This window comes from Lates calcarifer, unplaced genomic scaffold, assembly GCF_001640805.2.
Source record: "Lates calcarifer isolate ASB-BC8 unplaced genomic scaffold, TLL_Latcal_v3 _unitig_5878_quiver_531, whole genome shotgun sequence".
Classification (NCBI taxonomy): Eukaryota; Metazoa; Chordata; class Actinopteri; family Centropomidae; genus Lates; species Lates calcarifer.
The window spans coordinates 3,995-31,446 of record NW_026117778.1 but is presented as its reverse complement, the minus strand read 5'-3'; the positions used below and the strand labels follow the sequence as shown (position 1 = coordinate 31,446).

At 40.2% G+C, this 27,452-nt stretch overlaps 5 protein-coding genes and 1 pseudogene across 5 annotated transcripts; 5 read left to right on the top strand and 1 right to left on the bottom strand.

Annotated features, from left to right (window-relative positions):
- Positions 1–1,758: 1,758 nt before the first annotated feature.
- On the bottom strand, positions 1,759–10,557 carry cdx1b (caudal type homeobox 1 b). The gene is made up of 3 exons (XM_018667245.2): positions 9,909–10,557; positions 4,477–4,625; positions 1,759–4,012 (listed from the first exon to the last, which is right to left on the bottom strand). Exons 1-3 carry the CDS (start codon positions 10,411–10,413, stop codon positions 3,770–3,772), a joined length of 897 nt encoding a protein of 298 aa, XP_018522761.1. The 5' UTR covers positions 10,414–10,557; the 3' UTR covers positions 1,759–3,769.
- A 7,953-nt stretch (positions 10,558–18,510) lies between these two features.
- On the top strand, positions 18,511–18,926 carry LOC108877267 (histone H4-like). Its single transcript, XM_018667238.2, is given in 3 exon segments — positions 18,511–18,737; positions 18,739–18,765; positions 18,767–18,926. Coding segments are annotated over 3 exon segments (312 nt in total). The 5' UTR covers positions 18,511–18,554; the 3' UTR covers positions 18,869–18,926.
- Positions 18,927–19,505: 579 nt separating this feature from the next.
- Positions 19,506–20,225, top strand: LOC108877266 (histone H2B 1.1-like; annotated as a pseudogene).
- A 1,034-nt stretch (positions 20,226–21,259) lies between these two features.
- On the top strand, positions 21,260–21,785 carry LOC108877263 (histone H3-like). Its single transcript, XM_018667236.2, is given in 3 exon segments — positions 21,260–21,451; positions 21,453–21,473; positions 21,475–21,785. Coding segments are annotated over 3 exon segments (411 nt in total). The 5' UTR covers positions 21,260–21,322; the 3' UTR covers positions 21,736–21,785.
- A 776-nt stretch (positions 21,786–22,561) lies between these two features.
- Positions 22,562–23,117, top strand: LOC108877264 (uncharacterized). Its single transcript, XM_018667237.2, is given in 1 exon segment — positions 22,562–23,117. A coding segment is annotated over 1 exon segment (387 nt). The 5' UTR covers positions 22,562–22,611; the 3' UTR covers positions 22,999–23,117.
- Positions 23,118–24,764: 1,647 nt separating this feature from the next.
- Positions 24,765–26,830, top strand: LOC108877215 (GTPase IMAP family member 7-like). Its single transcript, XM_051069111.1, has 2 exons — positions 24,765–24,807; positions 25,227–26,830. Exons 1-2 carry the CDS (start codon positions 24,765–24,767, stop codon positions 26,333–26,335), a joined length of 1,152 nt encoding a protein of 383 aa, XP_050925068.1. The 3' UTR covers positions 26,336–26,830.
- Positions 26,831–27,452: the final 622 nt, after the last annotated feature.

Sequence of the window (27,452 nt, the reverse complement as noted above, 5' to 3'; positions counted from 1 at the left end):
GAGCTGCTGCTTCTTCACACCGAAAGGGCTCAGTTGAGGTGGTTTGGGCATCTGGGTAGGATCCTCCTGGGCGCCTTCCTTTGGAGGTTTTCTGGATACAAACAGGAGGAGACCCCAGGAACACACTGGAGGGATCATATATCTGATCTGACCTGGGAACACCTCTGGATCCCGCAGAAGGATCTGGAAACCACCACGACCTGACCCTGGATAAACAGAAGAAAATGGACGGATGTTTCCATGAGGCCAAATAATGGAAAGTAGATGATAATGATACAGATGAAACCAAATTTTACAACCAGCTGCTGTGTCACAAGGAACAAGACTGAAAGTGTTTTAACGAACGTTTGGACGACACGATGCAAGTTTAAATCGACCTCAAGTTCAGAGAAACACTGTGTGACCGTGTCCGTGATCCACACACACACACACACACACACACACACACTGCTGATAGTCTCTATCAGTGTTAAGATAGGACTGTTGCTGGAGGCAAAATGGGCCCAGAAGGACAAAGGTCTGACTGAGAAGACTCGAACACACACACACACACACACACACACCACAGCAGATAGCAGGATCCTGTGCTCTGTTTGCCCAGTGTTCCTCTTCGCCCTTTGGACACCACACCTCAACTGCTGCATCAATTAGCAAATACAAGTGTGTGTGTGTGTGTGTGTGTGTGTAGGTGTCTTGTCTTTTATTCCTTCTCTTCTTCTTTCACTCTCTCTGGTTTTTTATTTGCTCTTTATTTCTCTCTCGTTTCCTGGCCTTTGTGTTGTAATGTAAGTTGGTTTCTTGTCTGAACAAACGTCACTTTTACTTAAATCTGAGGTCGACGCACAACAACATTCCTGTAAGTTGTGCACAGAAAGTGTTGTAAACGCTGCAGCAGCACAAGGTCAAACATCCAAAGAGAAGTTAACGACCATCTAATTAAGGCAGAGCTGCAGAGACTTATCAATTAGTTGACTAACAGAAAATCAATCTGCGGCTTTTCTGAGAATCATTTTAATCTTTATTGAAGCAAAATTTACAAATGTTTGCTGGTTGATGCATCAGATGTGATAACCTGGTGTTTTTCTTGTACGTTGTACCAAACTGAATATTTGGGTGTTTGTTGAATAAAATAATCAGTTCAAATCATTCAATCATCTGCATGGATCTGTTGGAAAAAAAGAAGTAGGTTCCAGCTGGAATCTGTTTGTTAAGTCTGACGTCCGACCAATGAATCCTGTTCCTGTCCACTTCAGAGTCTCTCTGTTTTTAGATGCTGCAGTGTGGTTTGACAGATCTGAGTCCAAATTTTAATTTAGTAAAAAAATAAAACAGTTAGCAGCTAACTAGCTAATGTTGCACTTGCTATTAAAAGTGCGTATGACCACATCTTCATGTTTCAGTTGTCAGTCCTTTTCTGTGCTGCCCAAAAATAGTGAAAATAGTTAATCTGAACATTTATTTTTACTGTAGCTGGATGAAGACAGCTAGCTAAGACCAGCTTTATTCGCCTTAGCTAGGCAGCACAGAAAAGGACAGACACTGTAAAACTGGGTGCTAACTGGTAGCTGACGTTAGCTAGGTTAGTTTAACATTAGCAGTTAATGTTAGCTGCAGCATCTTGAAAACAATAGAGCCTGATTCCGAAATAACAGTATTTTTGTCGCTCGGAACGCCAGACTGAACAAGCTGATAGGACATTTTGGGATTTTACTGAAGTTGAAAAACTATATGAACAGAGTAAAAAGAGAGCAGCCATCGTTACAATAAAACCTCTTGGTTTTAATACAAATTACATTTGAAAATATACACATGATAAAGTCTGATGAGTGAGATCATAAACATTTATATGACATTAACTGTATCACACGTGGAACAGGAACATCAGCTGGTTTTACCTGCATTCATCACCAACGCTGCTACAAACCATCTTCATGGAGAAACATGGAGTCAGATCATAATGTTCTCAGTCTGATCAGGTACAAACAGAGGTCACTGTCACACAGGAAACTCTCTTTATCGTCAGGTTGATCTTTGGTCGATCAGTTTAAGGCTGGAAAACCAACACATCAAAGTATTGTTTGAGTCTACATGATTGCACATTTGTTAGTACGGTAATTAGTACAGTACGATGTCAACTCTGACACCTCCTCTGTCTTCCATCTTGTGGAGTGAATCCATCCAATTGTATCCATTTTTTCTGTAAGTGAAGTAATTTACACTCAGAAAACCTTGAGTAAGATCGTATTATTCCATCATAGGAGAACTGTGCGGCTACAACCAGCTATTATTTCCATTATCAAAGTGATTGAACAAGTATTTTCTTTATTAATCAATTGATTGTCATTGAAAAGTCAGAAAATCTTGAGATATGCTCAATATTATTCTCAGATGAAGAGTCCAACAATTCAAAGATGTTGACTTAAAGTCATAGAAAATGGAGGAACTATCAAATATTTTTCCTTCAAAAAGACTCAAAATAATTAATTAGTGGCCAGTATAGTTGCCAATTATGGTTTTGTCAATAAATAATCAAATCCAAATCATTAAAACTGACGGCCACAACAGAAACATCTATGTCTGTTTAATTATGCAGTAGGGTTTCAGTAACAATGAGATTTATAGGAATAATGGTGAAAAGACTTCCTATAGGATGAGAAAACATTTGTTAAAGAAGCAGAAACAGATTTATTATATCAAGCTAGAAGCAAATTGAGAAATTTGATTTTACCCTGTTTAAGTAGCTTTAGAGTTAAAAACAAAAACAAACATATTTTCCACACTGTCTGACAGTATCATATATTCTGTATCTAATTATTGCAGCTCTCCATTGATGCTTATGGTGCGATCCAATTTTAAATGGGAATTTCCAAGTTCCAAGTTCGGAAACTGGAATTGGAACGCCCCCTGAAGTCGAGAGAACCTCACCAACCCCAACCTCAAAATCCAAGATGGCTGCCCTGCTAAAGCTGTAGTAATATACTATTTATTAGCACCTAGCACCGTTTTATTTGTGACTAAATCAGTCGTACACAGAACTGTCCAACTTCTATCTGTGGACATACTGCCACACTGTTTGATATGCTCAAATGTAATTTGTTATCGACTGGTATTAATAACAATGGCTAACAGTGGCTAACAATGGTTAACAATGGTTAACCAAGCTAGATAAAACCAACCAGTCAGTTTCCCGACTTGTTGCACTGGAGTGCAACATAAATTACATTTATGTTGTTTGAAATATTCAAACCCACGACTCCAAGATTTTATGGCTGCACTGTTCCATCACATGGAAATATTCTACATCTTTTACCCTTCATTTTATTCCTGAAATGTTTGGTATCTTTGGAAACTTTGAGATCTCTGGTATGATTGTAAAGTTCTGTGAATTTGAAGTTTGGACAAACAACAAGACTTTGCAGTAATGGAGACTTCAGGTTCAGGGGATAAAATATTTATGATACTTTTTTCTCTTTTTTTCCTAAACTCTGTGATCCGTGTTTGGTAATGTCCTTCGCTTGAGCTGTTGACGAGCGACCAAACAGGTTGAACTTCCCTCTGCACCTGCCGACATCCCAGCAAGCGAACGTCTACTCATAATTAGAAACTATCTGCAATCAAAAGTCTTGTTGGGAGAAGAAGTACTGCTGCTGCTGGCGACGACACCCATTGATGAGCTTTAGCTTTAAGAGGGCGAACAGGGAGGCAGGATGTGACGCAAAAACAAGTCTTTCAGTCCAGATCGCCGACATCAGCTCCAGACGAACCCTCGTCAGTACTCCTCCTTGATGTTTAAAGGCAGGGATGACGGGGACACCAGCCCGTTGCTGCCACTGCTGCTTGTCACCATGGCGACACTGCTGCCGCCGTTTCCATGGAGACCGCTACCCCCTCCTCCTCCACCTCCACTGCCGGTTGGAGGGGTGGGCGTGGTTGTAGAGGAGGCCGGCTGCTGGAGCTTCTTCTTGTTAATCTTGCGCTCCTTGGCCCGGCGGTTCTGGAACCAGATCTTCACCTGGAGCAGAAGATTCAACGTCAGGTTTTCAGACCAAACAGATTTTTATTTGCACATAACAATTTGAAAACCACAACGGAAACTGTAGATTGTATCCAGAGCCCCGTCTGGTTTTGGCAACAAAAGCTCTTTAGTTAAGGATAAATGGTAGATTTGGTTAAATGTAAATAAACAGGTTGTGTCTGAAGTCAGTAGTCGTATTTCCATATAATTATAAAACAAGAAAATTCAGTCAATTGATTTGAAGCAAATAAACTAGGCTGTGTAGTGTCACCAGAAGGTTTAATTAATGACATTTCCTCATTATCTTCATAGAAAACAATCTGGCCACATGTACAGGTATAAACGATGCTATATGTTACTAAAAACATGTTAATTTCTTGCCAAATTCAAAGTAAAACTGAGCCATCCTCTGAACTCAACTAAAAATCAATGTTTGTTTCAGCGTTCGTGTGTTGGCGTACCTGTCTCTCTGACAGGCTGAGCGCTGTGGCGAGCTCCGCCTTCCTCCTGATGGTGATGTATTTGCTGTAGTGAAACTCCTTCTCCAGCTCCAGCCGCTGATGGTCGGTGTAAACCACCCGGTACTTGTCTTTGGTTCGTGTCTTTCCATCTGTAAAACACAGAAACAGAAACCAGGTTAACAACGTAAACACTGAAATCTGAACGACTGTTCAGGTCAGGAAAACCTGAACAAGTATGAAATGGTGATTTCATTGCAGCCCGTTCACACCACAGGTTAAACAACAGTCATTCCCAAGCTGCTGCAGATCTGATTAGTTGATGATTACAATATCAACACAAATCCAGGTTTATGAGTTTTGCGATATTGGCATTTAAAATGAGGCGGCTAAAGTTCGTCATCTTGAGCCGTAACAAACAGGAGTTGTGGTGTTTGACAGACATGGCAAGGAATGCAGAGGCAATGTCCAGTTGCATTATGGGAAGTGTAGGTGCCAGTTAAGCTTAGTTTATATTTCTGTGTGGGATCGATGCAATTGTGAGCATTTATACTCACTATGCAATTAAACCACCACAACACTAGGTGGCGGTGTGTTGAGTTGGAGCCAATAAACACTGATCAACAATCACTTTTACTAAGAACAAAAGAGAGAAGACGTCTGAGGACCAAGCCGACCAATCACAATGGTCTGCGACGCTGCAATGTTTAGTAACATTTATACGATGTAGTGTACGCGGCTACACAGTAACTACGCCGTTGATTCAACACAAACATATAAACCAAGTCCCCAGACTTTATGGATACGACATAAAACAATGGAAAACACTCTTTATATTTCTACCATGGTTTAAAGAAGTAGTTTAACATTTTAGTAAATACGATTATTTGCAGATCTTGGTGAAAGTTACAATAGATGAGACTGTGGTAATGACATTATAAGAGTGATGCCTGTAGGGGGATCCAATCAATCGTTCACTAATCAATGATTTAATTAGTTAAGTCTATATTTAAACTTGCTGTCACTTCCGTGTTTAATGATTCCACTTCAGCTACACAAAATCACACCGTCAGTGTGTAAAAGAAGCCGTGAATGAAGCGTACGGAGTCGTAGTATTTTTATATTATGTGTTATAAACTGCTCACTGTGAGTTATAAACCGTCGTCAGCGTCCGTTCAGGCTGACAGAGCCGTGTGTTCTCACCATGACTCCAGTATTCAAATAGACGACCTGCCCTCGGCTGCATTTGCATAAACTGAGCCCTATCTGCCTTTTATTGATTTATGCCTTCAGTGTTCCTGAATTTCTGTTTAAAAAAAAAAAAAAAAAAGAAAAGAAATCAACACTGTCACTGGGTCCAGCTGGTAAAACTGAATGAATGAGCTGTTAATACGTCCATTAAACTAAACTAAACTTTATTCAACACACGAGGGTCGAACCTGGACTTTCAAGCACACAGATCTTTGTTTGAAACTCCAGCCTGAAAATGTCCAAAAATATTATTGTTATATATCTGTTATTAAGACTGATATCAGGTGTTTTCAATACTAGATAATGAGACAGTTTTAACATATCTAGCAAGTCTCAAAAATACCTTCTGTTTAACCAGAAATGTCTCTATACATCACTACCAGACTCCATTGACAAAAACAGGAGTTTTACTGGTAGCTGCTGGAATACCACTGCCTCCATCTGTTAGTTTATTTGTTACTGTGGGACTTTCAGTGGTGGAAGAAGTAATCAGATACTTTATATGAAGTAAAGGTACCACACAATAACAAACACACTATTAAATTGAGACAGCAACTCCTGTTTTCTGCCTGGTTAAATCCCTGTTTTTGTCAATGGAGTCTGGTAGTGATATATAGAGATGTTTCTGGTTAAACTAAAGGATCTTCCTCTTTAATAAAAAGCTCTGTCTCTGTAGGAATCCATCATGTTGTCAGACTCTTAGAATAACAATCGGAGTCTGTCAGTGGCAAAAACAATCTGAGGTAAACTTCTTTAACATTTAAGAAATCTTGTTGTCCAAGCAGAAATATTGACCAACACTCACCACTCTATCTGCCTGACTACAGACAGCGGGAGGGTAAATTTCAAACACACAGATGGTTGTGTTAAAGTTAATTAAAAGGCTGTCAGCTCTCATTAACACGCTCTGATTCAATATTAACACTGAACACACACAGCGTCTGGTCAGTCCTGTAATCGTTCACCGAGGGCAAATTAAAACTCAAACATTTTAGTTTCAGTGGAGGGAACATCTGTCCGAACCGTTTCTGCTCCATTTGTCGAAAAGCAAAAACCAACAGTTTGATTCTCCATCGGCAGATAAAGAGACGACAGAGACGAGACGCTAATGAAGGAGCGTAAATCAAAAAGCTCTTCACTCTGTCGCCACAGAGAGAGAGACGTGCCTGAACTACAGCTGGGTCTCTGTTACTACCCACTCATTTATCTGCCTTCTCTGGTTCAGACACCTTAAAGAAAAGCTGTGGTTTATGCTAAGCTAACCTCACACCCCCAATGGTAAGTTAGCATGTTAGCACTTCCTGTTCCCCCTGTTGCAATGTCAATGTGTTTCTGGTTAAATGTCTGAAATAAGGTCTGTGGTTTTAACACAAGCTCAAGACATTTTCAGGTTCTATCACTAACTTTCTAAGAAGAAAGGCTTCTGTAGAAGAGACAAGGACTGAGGACTGAAGACTAAAGACTAAAGACTGAGGACTGAGGACTGAAGACTGAAGACTGAAGACTGAGGACTGAGGACTGAAGACTGAAGACTGAGGACTAAAGACTGAAGACTGAGGACTGAGGACTGAAGACTAAAGACTAAAGACTGAGGACTGAGGACTGAAGACTGAAGACTGAGGACTGAGGACTGAAGACTGAAGACTGAGGACTAAAGACTGAAGACTGAGGACTGAGGACTGAAGACTAAAGACTGAGGACTGAGGACTGGAGACTAAAAGACTGAAGACTAAAGACTGAAGACTAAAGACTGAGGACTGAGGACTGAAGACTGGAAGACTGAGGACTGAAGACTAAAGACTAAAGACTGAGGACTGAAGACTGAAGACTGAAGACTAAAGACTGAAGACTAAAGACTAAAGCCTTTATAGTTGCTCTTTCGTGTTTAGACAAGTTCAACAACAAATCTGCTCCACCTGAAGACGACCTCAGCTTTCAACAATTGATTTTAACAAACTCTTCAGATCGTTGTTAAAAAGACGTTCACATTTCTAACCTGCAACATTAAACCATGAAGGTGAACTGATTCAGTCGTATCTCAGACTAGCTGTTGTTAGCAACAGTTGCTAACATCGCTCTACACTACAAATGTCCACAGATAAAACCTGAACAGTTCTCTGTGTCTGACTGACTTCATGTAAACTAATGAGACTGAGCTGCTATAAACAGGAACATTAGCAGAGAGTTCGGGTTCAAACTTCTGACTAGGAACTCAGAAATTCTGACTTCTGAGTACAACTGGAACGCACCATTATAGTTAAGGCCAAAGGTAAATGGTCAATACCCTATAAAAAACACCAAACATCAAACTGAAAACATGGTTTTACCCACTTCTGGCTGCTTCGCTGATGGATTTTAAAACTTCATCCACACAGTTGGCATGGATGAACACTGAAAACAAGGGGAGAAACAGTTTGTCTGATTATTGCTTTTTTCCTCTGCATCGCAAAAAGGGAAAATCTTCTTTGAACAGAATCATCCAAAAACTTAAAAAAAAATATTCCTAGAAATCAAAGTGAAGACCCAGGATTTTAGAAATACGAGATTTAAGGTCTAAAAGTCTGTAAAATGTTCTTTTTACACAGTTGAATTGTGTTATTTTCTCATATCTGGTGGAAAAACATAAAACCTCTTCATTTCTCTTCATATTTTTAACCCAAAACTGTCAAACTAAATGTAATTATCAGTTTCTGAGAAGTCATTTAGGTCCTGACCTGAACCTAAATGATACGGAAGTGCCTGAAAAAGCAAACGAACACATCAGCCAAAGTCCGGTTTACACTCATAAAACCAACGAGAACTGACCGTTCCCATCGCTACAATCCATCCTCTGTGAGCAGAGGCCGCTCTCTGTCAGGGACTGTTCATATCTATCATTTAAAAATCAGGTCAATTAAAACAGAAAAAACAACAACAAACATAAAGAAAGAGCCAGAAAACAACCATGAAGATGAAAAAAAAAAACTACGAGTCAAAACTACTAAAACTGACCAGTGTGTCTGACAACATGATGACAGGATTCCTACAGAGACAGAGCTTTTTATTAAAGAGGAAGATCCTTTAGTTTAACCAGAAACATCTCTATATATCTCTACCAGACTCCATTGACAAAAACAGGGATTTAACCAGGAGCTGCTGGAATACCACTGCCTCCATCTGTTAGTGTGTCTGTGTTACTGTGTGACTTTAGTAATAAGATACTTTATATAATTAAAAGTACCACACAGTAACACAAACACACTAATGAACTGACGCAGCAGCTCCTGAGTTTCTGTTTGGTTAAATTGCTGTTTTTGTCAGTGGAGTCTGGTACTGATATTTACTGATGTTTCTGGGTAAATGAAGAGGATGACCATGGTAGAAACCTTGAATAATGACACTGACATGTGGGGGCAACACCCCCCCCCCTCTCCGGCCGTGGTCACACTTCACACTTCAAAGTGGGAACTGACTTGTAAACTCTTGTTTTCTCCGCCCAGAGACAAGCGGAGCACAAAGGCCGACCTCACCCCCCCAGCCCCGGAGTCACATCCACCGAGGGAGGGGGGGCGGACATTTACATCACAACGGCTTCAAACCGGCTTCACACGTTTGATCCCGCGACAGGAGACGAGACGCGGTGGGAACATTTCACACGGACTCATGATGACAGCAGCGATGATCAATAATCACTAATAACTTCACTTATTGATTGGAAACTCTCTGAGGTTTCTAATAAAAGGCGCTGACGGCAGTTTAACCACTGATGGAGAAATGATCAGAGTCTGAGTTCAAACCTCCAGAAGTTAAAGCACATACATATTTCTGTGCTGTAGTGATAATGATGGTGTTAGACACTGATTATCAGCGGATATAACCTGACAGCTTCGTTATTTAAACGATGACCTGCTGTGAATGGGAATAAAGTGAGAGCTGTACCTGCAGCTCAGTGTCCTGGACATTTGAGTATCACTGCGGCTCATATCTCTGTCATATTAAAATGTGAGCAGAGAAGCTGCTTCTATCATCACCGGCTTCAGTCACCCACAGGAGGAAGAACATGATCAATAATCAAAGATCAGCTCTGCAGCTGTTTGATTGGACCATATTCATCAATATTAATGATGCTAATCGATACTTATGATCTCGTTTTAACTTGAAATGAATGCGTGCAGCTGGGTGGACGGGTGTGGTCCGGGTCTTACTGGGGTTGGAGGGCGGTGCGGAGCTGCGTCGGATCCAGTCGTACGGGTTCCTCCTCTGCGGGGAGCCGGGGGACAGCTGCCCCGCCGACGCGGGCAGCAGCGCCGGAGGCTGCCCGGGGAACTCCGGGGGGCTGAAGCCCAGGGCGGGGCCCACGGCGCCGGGCACGGTGGTCGCGGCGGGGGGTCCTCCGGCCGCGGCCGCCGCTGCCGCCGCCGCCGCCGCGTAGTGGTGCGAGGACCAGTCGTCCCGCGCGGGCGGAGGAGGCGGAGGCGGGTAGGCCGGGCTCCAGCCGCCGCCGCCCGGCCCGGGCTGCTGCGCCGCGTGCGGGTCGTTGCTGATGCCGTGGTGGTGGTGGTGGTAGCCGGTGAAGTCCGTGTACTGCGGCGGGGCCGGGACCGGGAAGTTCTGCGGGCTGAGGCTGAGGCCCGGGTGGCGCGAGACCGGGTTCTGGTGCGGGTACATGGCCGGGTCCTTGTCCAGCTGCAGGTAACTCACGTACATCATTCCAGGTGAGGGGACTCCCTCAGCATACTGCGGATCCAGCCTGCCGCGCGCTCCTCTGCTCGCTCACCTGGCCGACAGGTACAGTGACTCTCTCTCTCTCTACCTGTCCACACCTCCACCTGTCCTCTCTCTCTCTCTCTCTCTCTCTCTGCGGTCTCTCCATCAGCTGCCCGTTAAAAACTGCTGCAGTCACATGGGGCAGTTTTATTGCCCTTATCTCCCTCCCTCCTCCCCCTCTGCCTCCCTCACCCTCTCTCACCCTCCCTCTCTCATCTTCTTCCACTGAGTCAAACCAGAATAAAATAAAAGTAGAGTCAGGTCAGTCTGCAGGTTACTGACCTCCTCCTCCTCCCCCTGTCTCCCCCCTGTCTCCCCCCTGTCTCCCCGGCCTGCAGGCTCCTCTCCTCGGCCTGGATTTGCATGACAGTCCGCTGCTGCATTTCAAAGGCCGCATCAAAGGAGAAGAGACCGAGTTACAAACGACGAGAGAAAAGACGAACGCGTCCGAGAGACGACAGGTTCATTCACTCATTCATTCATTCATTCACTCATTCATTCACTGTCACATCCTCCTCTGTCAGGGTCAGATAATAATAATAAATGACATTAAAACTCACTTAACTTTTCCTTTTCTGTCAATTTTCAGTTGAGGTTTTTTTTTATGGATAAAAATATTTTTTTCTATTAAAAGACAAATCATAACTTTATTTTTTATTTGAATAAGTTGGTTTCTTGTCTCACTTGACGTTTGTTTTATTTCTTTGAAAATGAAATGAAAGATTTAATGACTGAATCAAATGAATTGAAATGTTTTAACTCAACTTTCCCGTTTATTTATTATTAAGTGTTTGAATCTGTTCCTGTCATTTATTAAAAGTAAATTATTTTCAAATTAAAAGAGTTGGTTATTTTGAAGCGTTGAAAAATGTTTTTATTCTATTATCTTTGTAAAAATGACGTCTCACTAAAATTTTAATTTGAATGAAATAAGACGTTTAATGACCTGATTCAGGCGAATTAAAAACACGTCACATTTATATCATGAATTATAAAAATAACGTGTTTGAATCTGTTTCTGTTCAACTGTAAATTAGTTTAATGATAATATGATTTGTTTTCTGTCAGAAATGAAAAACTCATTTTAAAAGATAATCGATCATTAAATTCAGAGAGAACTGTGAGAAATGTGAATATTCTGATTTGACATTTAAAATAAAATACATTTATTTATTTTGAGGTATTTGTACTTTATTAGATTTTTTTTTGCTTCTTTGTATTTCTACTTTACATTTCAGAGTAATTGAGTTTTTTTAAATGACTGTCGCTGTTTTTTAATCCTGAAATAAACTTTCATGAGGTAATGACTGGATGAATGTGACAGGATGAACTCAGGGTTTATGTCTCGTTTTCTAACGTGTTTTAAGTTTTTTAAAGTTTCATGTTCTGTGTGTTTTAGATAAATTTACTCTGAGGAAATTAAAGTTCAAATTAAAAGATTAAAGTTCCTGATTTTATATTTGAAGTATTTTTACTTTAATATCTTTTATCTTGTTTCTGCTTTAAGATTTGATTTAAAAATGATTTCAAACTGAAACTAAATGTATTACAATCAGATTTAAATAAAAATAATAATAAAAACAACTAAACATCTATTAAATTAAAATAGAGATTGACAAAAATTGAATAAATCACAAATACAGTGACCATGCAACTAAATCAATAAAAGAAAGTTCAGTCATTTATTATTGTTTCTGAAATAAAACTAATTTGAAAAGATTCTATTTTAATCAGCTCAGTTTTTAAACATTGTTCTAATGAATATCTTCATCTTATGTAAAACACATTATATTGAAATAATAATAATAATAATAATAATAATAATAATAATAACACTGTACAATTTTTCAGATGATGTGAAATAAATTCATTTTCATTCTGTTTCAGTTAAAAAACAATTAAACATTTAAATAAAAACATAAAGTAAAATAAAACCTTAATATTTTACAGTACACTGTGTCGGACTAAAACTGATCAATGAAAGAAATAATAATATAATAATATCTGATAATAACAGACAGAGGAAACAGAGGTCACCTGAAGGTCGACTCCTGAACTGAAAGTAAAAACAGAGAGAACAGAATAGAATAGAGTGGGTGATTCACCTGAAGGAGGTCGTTCTGATCTGTCTCCTGGAAGTTTACATGCAGATACAGAAACATCTCTATATATATCTCTACCAGACTCCATTGATAAAAACAGGGATTTAACCAGGAGCTGCTGGAATACCACTGCCTCCATCTGTTAGTGTGTCTGTGTTACTGTGTGACCTTCAGTGGTGGAAGAAGTAACCAGATACTTTACATGAGTAGAAATACCACACAATGACACAACCACACTAACAGATGGAATTCTGTTGGTTTGTGTTCTGCTCGGTTAAATCCCTGTTTTTCTCTATGGAGTCTGGTAGTGATATATAGAGATGTTTCTGGTTAAACTAAAGGATCTTCCTCTTTAATAAAAAGCTCTGTCTCTGTAGGAATCCTATCATCATGTTGCCAGACACAGAATTACAATCTGAGCCTGTCAGTGCCATGTGTTACCTGCCTTGCTCATGAGCACAGTGGTGGTGGGATTTAAACCGTCAACCCCCTCCCCAGCAGCAGCTGCCCTCCTCAAGAGCAATTAACTGTGTCTTTATGGATTTATGGGAGATTTATTGTTTTACACTGATGAGTATTTAGTTTAGTCTGCTGCAGTAAAATCACATAAAAGCCACAATAATTCTCATTACACACGAGTATTTGTGTTTTCGAGTGTTTGATAGACGTTATATTGACGTTACATAATGTGAACAGCTCCTGGTTCGACTGCTAATCAACACTAACACACTTCGATTTAATTCAAGTTCATTCCTCTAAAAGCTCATAAAATAAATACTTTTATATTCAACATTAACTACTGTAAATTACTGTAATTATAAGGAAATGTTATTGATTTATATTTAATAAAGCTGTGGAAGTTGATGTAGAGCTCCTACAGCTTTGGTCTACAGAGATATTTACTCACAGAATATTAATATTAGTATTTTCCACTACAACATTAAAATACCCACAATATAACAACACTGATGGTTCTAACAGTAAAAAATAAGTACTCAAAATTAAACAAAATCATTAAAAAACAACCTAAAACATTACAATAACATGAAAAATGTAAATATATATAATAATACACATGAATATATATCTTTTTAGCTTTAAATTTCAACAAATCTTTTTAAAAAGTGTATTTAAGAAGCTTTAAATGAAGTAATAATAATAGAAAGAGCAAACCAGATGTAAGTGAAATAAAATAATGCTGAATATAAATTAAATTCCTTACTTAAAAACAATTTGGGTGATAAAACTTCACCAACAACAACTGAACTGACCTCTAAACAAAACTTTTATTTTCAAGACGACCTGATCAAAAGAAGAGTTAAATCAGAAACACCGGAGACAACTGAACCAGAAATAATCAATAAAAAACTAATGTTTCTATGAATTAGTAAACTTTACTTCATCGTGTAAACACGACATCCTACGGTGTTAATAACAATAACTATTATAATATTTACAGCAGTGAAATCACTGTGATCTGTCTCAGAAGTTGGAAAGAAGTTAATGATTCTCCACAGCTCCAGATAATCAGCTAATCCTCATTTCTTTCACATTAAAATCTATTTGTGGACAGAAATGGAAACAAGATGGCGGCGTACGAGAATAAATACACCACAAACAGACTGAAACCCCAGCGCAACAGATACGAGGCTAATAAATAGCTGAGTTTTACTGAGCTCTAAATTAGTTACAGTGGTGGAAGAAGTAATCAGATACTTCACTTACATACATGTATTTAAAATGTTAAGTACCTCACTTTGGGTGAATGTGCTACATGTTACTTTGATTTTCAGGTTTATTTAGGTTAAACATGAGTAAAATAAAAATAAAGATGGACAGAACAAGAGGAAAACTCTCAAATCCAGAGATAAGAAGGATTATCTGTGTCTGTGTGTGAACTGGGCGTCCATCTTGTGTCTGTTTCCCTCTGTCACCTGTCCTCAGGTGACTCATTAACCAGCTAACGGCCATAAAACTCCACTTTATGGAAAGTTTGATGATGATGGACGGCGGGTCATAAACAATGAAGCCCTTTATGGCCTCGCTGGCTGTTGTTGTTCACCTTGACACAGTTTGCATGCGAGGAGAAGAAAAAAACGTAGACAAGGGTTGAATTTAACCCCCGAAAACTTCAGACTGCTAGCTTAGCTTATATGTCGCTAACGAATTGAGACGCAACAAAGCAGAATTTATTGCTTTGTAGAGGTTTAATTCAGTTTTAAAGGTTAAAGGCTTCAGAAAACTGTTATTAGCTGTTAACTTGTTATTAATGACCCTGGTGGCCGTTTAGTGAACTGCAGTCAGTTGCTTGTGTTCTGTAGGTAGCTAGCAAGCATTCTGGGCATCTGTAAAACAGTAGCCTGTAACTGTAGCCTTGCAATGTTGAGCTAATCAATTATACAACCCTGCAGTTTACGCCCAATGTTGCTCACATGATCAGCAAACAGAACAAACCACTGTGTGTATTCCAAACTGTCTGTGCAACTAGAAAAGAAAAAAGCTAATTTACGAGGTTTTTATGAGCGGCTAATGTTACGTGCTAACACGTTCTGTGAACACTCTTCTAACTTAACCTATGTGATGTATAAGTTCTCTTGGATATGATTTGGATAATTTTTCGTGTATGTAAGAATGTGTATGATGGATGGATTCAATTTTAACATAACGTAAAAAATAAATGCCCAACGTCTCTTTTTCACTCACACTAGCTAATGTTAGCTTATAAATGGAGTCTGCTAACATTAGATAAAACTTTTTTTTGTATTGTGTGTTTATGTGGAGTTTGTGGTCAAGTCTGTGTTGACCTGAAAGCTGGTTGTTTGTTGATGTTAGCAGACTCCATTTATAAGTAAGTTAGTTTCTATGTTAGCTAGTCTGAGCGAAAGAGAGGGATTGCGCTGTTTATTTTTTAAGTTACGTTACAATTCATTCACACAAGCAGTAAAAAAAGGCGATTAATGCATGTACACATTCTTACATAGATATAAGTTGATCAAAATCTGTTTAAAGAATCATATCCAAGAGAACTAACACATCACATATAGTACACAAACTGTTTACATGTGTTAGCATGTAACATTAGTTGCTCTTGCAATTTTCTTTTTTAGTTTCAAAAAAGTGTGAAAATCTGTGAGAACTGTTTTGTTAATTTAAGGCTTTGTGTAAAAGTTATACAGTATTTGCCTCTGTTTCCTGAATAAATCTGTGTCAGGTGGTTTTTTTTTTATTGTTATTAATGGATACTGCCATTTTTAAAAATTAGTATCACAAAAAATGACAGAAAAGAGCTTGATAATTAAATACTCCTCTACCACAGCTTCTGTGCTGACTGACTTTAACATTTTTTCTAACTATCGTCTGTAATATTGGTCAAAGTTGCTATCTGTGGTAAAATGCATTGAAAATTATTCACCATTTATAAAAATTTAATTATATTTAGGGATTTATAGAGGAGTACTGCTACTGTCCTAACAATAATAACCATAAAGTTTATTATGCGTCATATCTTTCTACAATATAGAAGGTCTTGGCCTTATTCTGAAAAATGTGTTATGACTTGGTACTATATAAATAAATCACACTGCAGTTTGGAGATTATAATGATTTCTACAAATGTTTTTCTGACAGTTTATGTATTTTTGTCACAAATAAATACGTTTGGTTTATTTAAAACATTTTTCAGACGTCTTCTGAAAACATAACAAAATCTGGTGGCCGACATTTTCTATTTAATTCTGTTGCAGAAAAATAAATAATTAATATCCCCAAATTGTGTTGGTGTAAATGTCTGTCACAACTTTACAGAATGAATTATGTTTGTCATGTTTTTCTATTTAATATATCACACAGGCAGACAATCAAAACTAGACAGAGAGGCTCAGAGGCTTTAGTCACCAACATAATTTTTTTCATGATAATTCATAAGTCAAATTATAATTATCACATATTGGTGCGTGTGTGAGAATTCAGGTTCAAGTTGTGATGGAAGTTAAAGTTAAATGAGATGATAAAGGTCTGAGGTTTAGTTTTCTCCTTCACACATATAAAGTGAGTTAATCTGTGTGCTGCTGCCACCTGGTGGTCATCTGAAGTAAAGGTGAATATAAACTCTAAACATTAATTGTAATAATGTGTCTGTTTATATCTACTCATGTGGCTTTTATCCAAAGAGTCTTACAATCTTACAGACCTCAAAGTAAGAACTATGTTATTGTTATTTTCCTTATGTTGTAAAGTGCAGGAAACCATTATAAATCCATAATATTCTCATATTTAAAGACTACTAATGGCTTTTATCACTGAGGATGAGTCGATCGATACCAGAGGAAACAAAACCTTTTAATCCATTTTCTAAAATATTTTAGGTTAATAAAGTATTTTAATGATTAAATGATTTGTCTATTAATCAATTTGACTATTTTAGAATAATTGTGTCAGACAAAACCAGAAAGAAAAGGAAAATGTCAATGTGCATTTTTTCACTATTTTCTGATTTTTATTGACCTGGATTTAATTGAGAAAATATTTGGCATTTGAATCAATAATATAAATCATTTAGATTTTTCTGTAACAGTGATGCTCAGTTTTAATGTTTATTAGCAAAGTGTATTAAACAAACATGATATTGTCTCTCATTTGATGTGATTTAATTTTCATTTTGTAGGCTGTTAACTTAGAAATCATGTCTGATAATAATTAGAATAAACAGTTTATCCCACCTAGTCCTACTTTAACCAGCCTGAAGTCTTTTTTCAGTTAACTAATCTATTTTTTCCATTACATCCAATTTACACACACAGGCAGTAAAATAAAGTGTGGTACCTTCATGACGAGTTCTGAGTCCAGTCTGCAGATCTTACCGGTCTCCGTCTCCAGTGTATGAACTTGGTGGAAGGCAGGTGTCCACAGGTGACATGGTCTCTGCAGGCGGCGGTGTTCAAGTGGTCGGTCCAAATCCAGCTCCTTCCTGCGCAGTCAGAGAAAGTTGTTTTACTTTTACAACAACACAACTAAACACACAAACACACTGCTCCTCCTAGTGGATGGTTCAGGTGCAGACTTCCTGTTAGAGACACTGACGCCATGATGGAAGATATATAACTTCGGAGGTGGACATTATTAAGTGCATGAGAAGTGGCTTTTACGTATAATTTACGTCGTGGATCTTTACTACCCTTGCGGGACCAGTCACACTACACCTTTAAATCAAAACACAACAGGGTGGAGATGAACGGTAAAACTAAACTTTAACATAACGAGTCTGATAGAGTTTCAGTTATGTATTCACCTGATACAGTGTCAGAGGTCTGTCTCCTCCCCTCCCGTCTACACTGGGAGTGCATTTATAATATTCCCGGGTCTCTTCTCTCATGTAGTACGTCAGGCCAGTCACGTGGTGCCAGGAAAAGCCCGGAAGTGATCGCGAATGGAAATAGACAAACGCCAACCAATATAAGTATAAAAATAGTATGCAAGTATGTGCTATATTACACACCGAGTTTATTCATCAACCTGCACTTTTAATTTAACAATAGTACGATAGCGTGTTTGAAGGTCACAGAAACAAAAATGTAACATCAGTCAGATCTAAGTCCTTAGTCTCGGTAAAGTCAGTGCTCTGTGGAGCAAACGTAATATTTAACTGTGTCGATAAAGATGTTGGAAATAGACAGGTAAACCAGACTGAAGGTCTGTGGTGAATGTGGTTGTGTTTTGTCGCACAGTTTCATCTTTTTGTATTGAATATGAGTGGAAGATGGTTTTGGCATCACGTGGCTTTATTTAGGAATCAGCGGATTTTGGCACGTACGTGAAACATTTATTTGTAGGCGGGACCAAACCAAGTCTTCCTAAGACTGCCTGAGGCACAAATCTCCCGCCAAAGTTCATACATGTTCTCTTTTACGTCCGCAGAGAATACATAAATAATGAGCGTCTGCCGCTCAGACGCACTTTCATCTTTATACAAACAGAGAAGAGAAAATGAGCGGCAGAGGAAAAGGAGGGAAAGGACTCGGTAAAGGAGGCGCTAAGCGTCACCGTAAAGTCCTCCGTGATAACATCCAGGGAATCACTAAGCCCGCTATCCGCCGTCTGGCTCGCCGTGGCGGAGTCAAGCGTATCTCCGGTCTCATCTACGAGGAGACTCGCGGAGTGCTCAAAGTCTTTCCTGGAGAACGTGATCCGTGACGCCTGTCACCTACACCGAGCACGCTAAGAGGAAGACGGTCACCGCCATGGACGTGGTCTACGCCCTGAAGAGACAGGGCCGCACTCTGTACGGCTTCGGAGGTTAAACCCGGTCCACATCCACCGAGACTCAACATCAACAAAGGCTCTTTTAAGAGCCGCCCACCTCCTCTACAGAGCTCAGTCCTGTTGTTGTTGTCTTTTAGCTCCGCAGTATTAATGACATGTTATTCAACACCTGAGTCTCTGCGCTCTCTTCCACGAGCTCATGTCCAAATAAACATTTACTGATTAAAACAAAATCCAGTGCCCTTTGACGTGACAGTGAGAGCACTGGAAAACACAGTCCACAGAACAGTAGGTGTCCACTCAACCTAAGAGACGCTGGGTTCCACTGTAGCTACAGTTCTGTCATAAAGTATAAACACAAACACAATGTTGATCTTAGAATAAAGTGTATCGTTGCATGACATTAATAATACACTATAAAAAGTATCATGTAGCAGATACAGTCAAACTTAGACCGTTCTACAATGCTGCTTTTCGTGTCACATGATCAGTTAGTTTGTGTCAATGTTTCCCTCCAGATCTCTTCAACCTACGTGTTCCATCGATCAAATGATCATTGGTCGGTTGATGCTCAGCAGGCAGCCAATCCTGTGCGAGCAACAGCACAGTCACATTTGCATTAAGGGCTGTATAAGTAGACGGTGCGGTTCTCAGTAAAGCATCCGACTCAGGGAAACCATCAGTAGTCAGTCATGCCCGATCCAGTGAAAGCACCGAAGAAAGGCTCAAAGAAAGCTGTTTCTAAGAGCGTCACCTAAGACCGGTAAGAAGAAGAGAAAGACCAGGAAGGAGAGCTATGCCATCTATGTTTACAAGGTCCTGAAGCAGGTCCACCCCGATACCGGCATCTCCTCTAAGGCCATGAGTATCATGAACTCCTTTGTCAGCGATATCTTTGAACGCATCGCCGGTGAGGCCTCCCGCCTGGCTCACTACAACAAGAGGTCCACCATTACCTCCAGGGAGATCCAGACCGCCGTCCGCCTCCTGCTGCCTGGTGAGCTGGCCAAGCACGCCGTGTCCGAGGGAACAAAGGCCGTGACCAAGTACACCAGCTCCAAGTAAACCTGCTCTTTACTCCAACCACACAAAGGCCCTTCTCAGGGCCACCCACCGCCTCATCTAAGAGCTGTGTTCCCTTTCGTTTTATAACGTGTTAAATTGCAATGCATGAGTTGTGTGTAAGTTAAGAAACGTGCGATTTGAGCGTTTTCATTAAATTATGAAATGATAGTAGAATAAAGACAAATCAGGAAATATTCTGAGACAGGTAACACAAGGTGCTAAAATTTATTCTTTGTTTTTCTTAAACCTTAAATATAATTATCAAAATCAATGCAGTGTAAATTTAAACATGTCTGGTGTTTCATGGCATAAACATGGACACAGTCACACCAGTTAAATGTCTCCATTGACTGAATTAGTATTGTATAAGTTAAGATGATCCTTTGTTAGTCCCAGTGGGGAAACTGACATTGTTGCAGCATCAGAGATTTAAAAGACGTAAATATGAATAAAGAAAAAAAAAAAAAGAAGATAATGCTATAAAATCAATATAAACATGACAATGTAATAAAAATATGAACAGAGCTATAATCACAGGACTTTATACACAGAGACAGAAAATGAACTAAATACAGATATTGCACATTTTGAAATGGAGTTCCACACAGTGAGTGACTGATAGCAGCTGTTTTGGATCAGGATGGATTCATCACTGTAGAACCTGTGGTGGAACTAGGAGCAGTGCTGGTTGTTTGAGACTGAGACTTTAAAGCTTCATCCACATTTTCATTTGTTATCTGAGATGACTTTGTCTCTTTGAAAAGACAGAAGTGGCCAAAATGGCAACTCAAATATATATAGCACGTATAGTTCAGAGACTCACCATCTGTACAACAATCACATAGAACAAGATAAAATAATCTAACGTACACAACAACCACACACAATCCTACAACCTTAACATTAACCAAAGATGAAACAAAGGAAGATGTATTTAATAAAACAGCTGTAAGTCATATACCAATAAAACCAAAGTAATGAAGGAAATACACCCCCACTTCATTTCCCTCCAGGAACCAGGGCCTCTCTCAGGTTTCCACTTCAACTCTCAAAACATCTTGAAAATATACGATGGAAAAAAGACATGTTTGACTGAATCGTTCCTTCAACAGTTCGTGACATATTGATTGATTGGTTGATGTATTGATTCATATTGTGAGATGATGATCTGTTCTACTTGAATCAAACTTCTCTTTTCCTGTCTTTTGTTCTTGAGGAGCCTTTAAACCGCCTCTGTATCTGATTGGTTTACTTTGAATTTTAAAATTCTTCTTCTCCAGTCCGTTGGTCGCCCACACCGCGCGCTGCCCCTGCTCTGGACCAATGAGCGTTCGCACCGCCCTGGCACTTCCTATATAAAGCCTCTTCTCTGCGGCGTTCAGTAGACTTTGTTTCGCTGTGAAAACAGACAAGACTAAGAAACTAAAATGGCCAGAACCAAACAGACCGCCCGTAAATCCACCGGAGGCAAAGCTCCCAGGAAGCAGCTGGCTACCAAGGCTGCCCGTAAGAGCGCCCCGGCCACCGGCGGAGTCAAGAAACCTCACCGCTATAGGCCCTGGTACCGTGGCTCTCAGGAGAGATCCGTCGTTACCAGAAGTCCACCGAGCTGCTGATCCGCAAGCTGCCCTTCCAGCGCCTGGTCAGAGAGATCGCTCAGGACTTCAAGACCGATCTGCGCTTCCAGAGCTCCGCCGTCATGGCTCTGCAGGAGGCCAGCGAGGCTTACCTGGTCGGCCTGTTCGAGGACACCAACCTGTGCGCCATCCACGCCAAGAGGGTCACCATCATGCCCAAAGATATCCAGCTGGCCCGCCGCATCCGAGGAGAGAGGGCTTAGACTGACCCCAGACCAGTTCAACCACCACAACGGCTCTTTTCAGAGCCACTCACATGTTCTGAAGCAGCAATAAGTTAATGTTACAGTTATACATATACGGTGTATATTATATATCTTACTGTCCGTGTTTAATAAGCAGGCACAGCTTTCACTCAGGCTTCTATCCAGGTTTTGTTTTCCTGGTGTTTAGTCAAACACACTCAGGTTTAAGAAGCTTCACAGTAACAGATGTACTGAATGTTCAGTAAAGGCTGCAGGAAGCACGAGGTTCATGTGGACGATTCAGACGTTATGTGCAAATGTACATTTAATATAAGCTGATCACAAATAATCTTCAGTCAGTCGCTGTAGTTACTTTGTTTTACACCGGTGACTGTTCTTAGTCTACTGTCTATATATGTCTATATATATGTCTCTCTCTCTCTCTCTCTCTATATATATATATGTGTGTGTGTGTGTATACAGTGTCTAGTGTAACGTATAGAACGTTAAAGTGACCCGTACTTTAACTCTGAGTGAGACAGAGAGGAAAAGCATCGAAGATAAACTGTTGTAATGAGTTGACTGATGTCTGTTGGTCTGTTGAACAGTTTTATCAGATTTATCTGATGTAACACGATCTACGTGTATTTATTTGAATTTTATTGACTTGATTAAATGTATTTCACAGTGAATTTACCCCGCCATGTTTTATAACGAAGCTCTCAACCAGGAAAAAGCGGGAGCCTTCATGACGTCAGCTCGTCTCTGATTGGAGGATCATAGTTACCGCTCAGTGTGACCAATCAGAGAGCAGCTGGTTCGGTATATAAGTCGGCTGTCAGAGAGTGTTGGGTACATTTCTCTCGTACTCGACGAAGAAAATAATCTGAAAACATGTCTGGACGTGGAAAAGGTGCCGGCAAGACCAGAGCTAAGGCCAAGACCCGCTCCTCTCGTGCCGGTCTTCAGTTCCCGGTGGGTCGTGTCCACAGGACTGCTGAGGAAGGGGAACTACGCTGAGCGCGTGTCGGTGCCGGAGCTCCGGTGTATCTGGCAGCGGTGCTGGAGTATCTGACCGCTGAGATCCTGGAGCTGGCAGGAAACGCCGCCCGCGACAACAAGAAGACCAGGATCATCCCCCGCCACCTGCAGCTGGCTGTCCGCAACGACGAGGAGCTCAACAAGCTGCTGGGCGGAGTCACCATCGCTCAGGGCGGCGTACTGCCCAACATCCAGGCTGTCCTGCTGCCCAAGAAGACCGAGAAGCCCGTCAAAAAGTAAACACCCGAGACCGGCTTCAACAACACAACGGCTCTTTTAAGAGCCACACACTTCGACTACAGAGCGAGTTCCTGGTTTATAGCTTCTGCTTATGAACCAGTGTCCTGACTGGACCTGATCCCTGAGTTCCTGCAGATAGCTGCTCTTTAATATGAACAGCGCTAAGTTAATTTATTTACCTGCGTGTTCTGAACAGGAAACTTCCTTTTAATACTGAGACAGGTGAGTCACACGTGAGGATTAATAATAATGAACCATCACCTCCCAGTTTAACTTGGTGGACTAGCTCTCCTTCAGTGGTGTAGCCTGTACTCTGTTAGAGTTTACTGTCATCCCAAAGGAATCAAAGTCTAGTTTGTAGTAGTGGGTGTACTGTGATGACATCACGTGACTATCATGGAAAACTGGTACAACACGTGTTGACACAAACATTTTAACCTGCAGTCATCTGCTGCCATTATAACTTCCTTTATATTAGTTCCTCTCTGTACTTTTCCTCTTCAGTTTGGCTGTAATGGCTGCCACAGTCTTACTGAAGTTTTCTGTTATCATGATCTCTGACAGTGAAGTGACATAAACACATCATATAAAACACAGGAACTCACCTGTGTCTGCAGGTAACAGGTGGTTTCACAAAACAAACTCTAGACATGAGACAGAAGAAACACACACCTTCTCTTTTCTTCATATTATCATCAGTTAATATGTGAATATTGTTTTAGATTGTTGTATGAAGATGTAGGTTTGTATGTTATCGTGCCTCTTTCTCTTACTGTTGCAGTGTAAATGACCTGTAATTATGAAGCTGTGGATCATGAAACAGTGTGTTTCAGCTTCAGTGTGTTAATGTGACGTGTTTAATGGGAGGAGACAGCAGCAGGTTATAACACACAGCTGATGTAGAAATGAAAGTGTTCACTGACTGAACTGCAGCAGAGACTCTACTACTGACTGTTAGACACCAACATGGGCAACAACTACTCTGATGCTCAGTGAGTACATTTATAACTTTCAATGACAGCAGTTCAGCTTTAAAAGAGACTTTGCTTTAGCTTCACATTGACTTTGGACAAAGAACGATAGAACATTGATTAATGATAATGAATCTTTGATTAGTTTTACTATTTATTTGATCTGTGTTATTATTTCTACACTGTGACTGTATTTTATTTCATGGTGGAATAAAACATTTGATCTAGAAACATGTGAAACAAACCCTGAACAAAGACCTGTGGTCAGCGTTTTCAGCCCCACCTGTTTCCTGTCTCTCTGAGCTTATAACTTCCTCACTAACAGTTTCTGTGAATTTGCAAAAGGGTCAAAGACAAAAAGTGTTTTCAAACATCAAAAAATAATAATGTAAAACTAACTTTACTGTCTTTTTCTGTACATCAGAATGGATCCTGTTTATCCTGCAACAATAATGACTATCACACATTTTACAGAAAAGACTAAAATATCATTCAGTGTAAGAAGTTTATATATGAAACATATTCAGAGGCAGAGCAACATTAATGATATGACACATTACAGGAGTGTTTCTGAGAGTCACAGTGCAGCCTCCACATACTGATTCACTGTCATTTTAAATCTTTATACGCTGTCATTCTCCGTCCAACCACCAGGTGTTACACATTTATCACCAAGACCTTTTTATTAAGAAGTGAAATTCAATTAAACAATTCAACTTAGTTTGACCACATGACTATTTATATATTGTAATAAGAACAGGTCAGTATGAGATTATTATTTCACACTGATCGACCATGGATTGGTCCCGTCATCGGTGTCGACTTCAGGCAGAACTGGGTCAGAAGATGAGATCACACTTTAAACTGAGACTCAGATAAATCCTGTAAAGTCCTGTATCATGGTCTCTTGGTGAACAATGAATACAGTGAAGGAGGATTCATCTGATCCTGTCACTGTTTTCCAAACCTCTGTAGATCAGTGCTGATGGTTTCTGTTCCACTGAACTCTCAGGATTTATCCTCTGAAGACCTCAACTGGTTCCACTTGTTTGTTTTCTAATCAAACCCATCACATTTTCTGAGTCTGTTACTGACTGTTAACTCTGTCTGTCAGCTCTGTGTTTGGACTGAACATATCAAGCTAACACTTTGTTTTCAGGCCTTTATGTTCAGAGGAGCTGATCAGAGACAGTGGTCATATTTCATCCACTTTGTCCTTCATCAACATCAGTAATGACTTTGTGTTTTCTCCAACAGAGAATGAGGAGCTAGAACCACTAACAGCACCAGAGGAGTCAGAAGAGCTAAAGGAGCTGGAACCACTAACAGCACCAGAGGAGTCAGAAGAGCTAAAGGAGCTGGAGGAGCTGGAGGACCTACAGGAACCAGACCTCAGGATTGTTCTTGTTGGGAAAACTGGATCTGGGAAAAGTGCAACAGGAAACACCATCTTAAGAAAGAAGGTTTTTCTATCTAAAGCATCTCCTTCCACAGTGACAGCAGAGTGTCAGAAGGAAACAGGAGAGTTTGAGGGTAAAACTCTGGCTGTTGTTGATACTCCAGGTCTGTTTGACCCCAGAAGAAAAGGAGAGAAACAAAAAGAGAGGGTGAAGCTAGAGATGGCTAGAGCCATCTCATTAGCTTCTCCTGGTCCTGATGTGTTCCTGATCGTGATCCAGTTGAACAGATTCACAGAAGAAGAACAAAACACAGTAAAACTCATTCAGAAGGTGTTTGGAGAAAAGGCAGCAGGTTACACCATGGTGCTGTTCACACGTGGAGACGACCTGGAGGTGGATGGAGAGTCCATAGATGATTTCATTGATCAAAATCCAGATCTTCAGAACGTCATCAGACAGTGTGATGGAGGACACCATGTGTTCAACAACAGAGACAATGATCCTTCTCAAGTCCATGAGCTGCTGAAGAAGATCGAGTCAATGGTTCAGAGAAATGGAAGAAGATACTACACCAATGAAATGCTCCAACAGGCTGAGAGAGCCATAAGAGAAGAGATGAAACGACTTCTGAGAGAGAATCCAAATATGACGCTCGAAGAGGCCAGAAGAAAGGCGGAGAAAAAAAACAGATTTATACGGGTCATTGCACGGGCTGCTCCTTTTGTTGGAGCAGGTGTTGGAGCAGGTGTTGGAATAGGTGTTGGAATAGGCATTGAAATAGCTGTTGCAGCAGAAATTGGAGCAGCTGTTGGAGCTGTGGGAGGTCCAATTGGAGCTGCAGTTGGAGTTGCAGTTGGAGCTGCAGTGGCAGCTATAGCTGTAGCAGTGAAGAAGAAGAAGAAGGCTGATGCAGCAGCAGCAGAAGCTGCTTCCAGCCCTAATAAACTGGAGCTGAAGGAAAACTAATGATGGAAACAGAGTGTAACTTTAGTTTGATCTTGTTTGTTTGTTCTGCTTCTTCACTGAATGTATGGTCTTTACCAGCAGGTAGCTTTCTGCTAATGTTAGACATGATGAGCATTTTAGTTTCACTGATCATTAGTCATTATTCATCATGGGACTGATGGGAACTTTCAACTCTTTAGTCCAGAACAATCCACAGGTCAGATTGTGTAACATGTGCTGCTCTTGATTTGCTTGAATGAAAAAGGTGAAAGGTTTTAATAGAGCTTGTTTTCTTGTGCTGTCAGAGGAGGTGTTGGAAAGAAGGAAAGGTTTTGACTGGAATGAAGCAGTTTGTATAAAAGCAGTGAGATGTTTCTGTGTTGATAAAGTGGGAGCTTTAAAGGTCCAACAACACTGACATGATGCTTCATATATCACATCTACTTTATGCTACTGTGCTATGCTACTCTATCTACTGTCTGCTAACATGTTAATAAACAGAAATATGACAAATGATCTTCTGTGTCAGACTGTTACTGTACAACACATTGATTTAAAGCAGCAACATTTTAGTAGAAGATAAAAAACAAAATGTCCTCCCTTTGAACATGTTTAAAACGTCATATATCAGTTACAACAACTTCTCAACACATTTGATCTCATTCAGTCTGACTGTGACTCTACCAATCAGTGATCTCTGCCACTGATCTATCCCATCCTAGTCTGTTTCCCCATGTCCATCTCTCACTGACCACTCACCTGTTCAGGTCCAGGTAGAGCTACATGCTCCCCCTGTGGCCTCCTGTTGTTACTACACCAGCTACAGGATGAACTCCTTCACCATGAACTCTTGAACCTTGATGCTCTCCCTGGTCTCAGACGTAGATATCAAATATCAGAACAGATCTGGTTTCCCATCAAGTCTCAGACACCAGTTTAAAGACTTACAGAGAAGAGAAAGTACTGACTCTGACCTGTAAACCACTTCATGGACTTGGACCCAGTTACCTTTCAGGTCCCATTGTAAAGATAAACAGAACTTCTAACAGTAATCATCAGTAGAATCATGATGTTCAGTCCAACAGCTCTCAGCTTTAACTCACCTGAAATAAAAAGAGGATTTGTCCAAACACGAGTC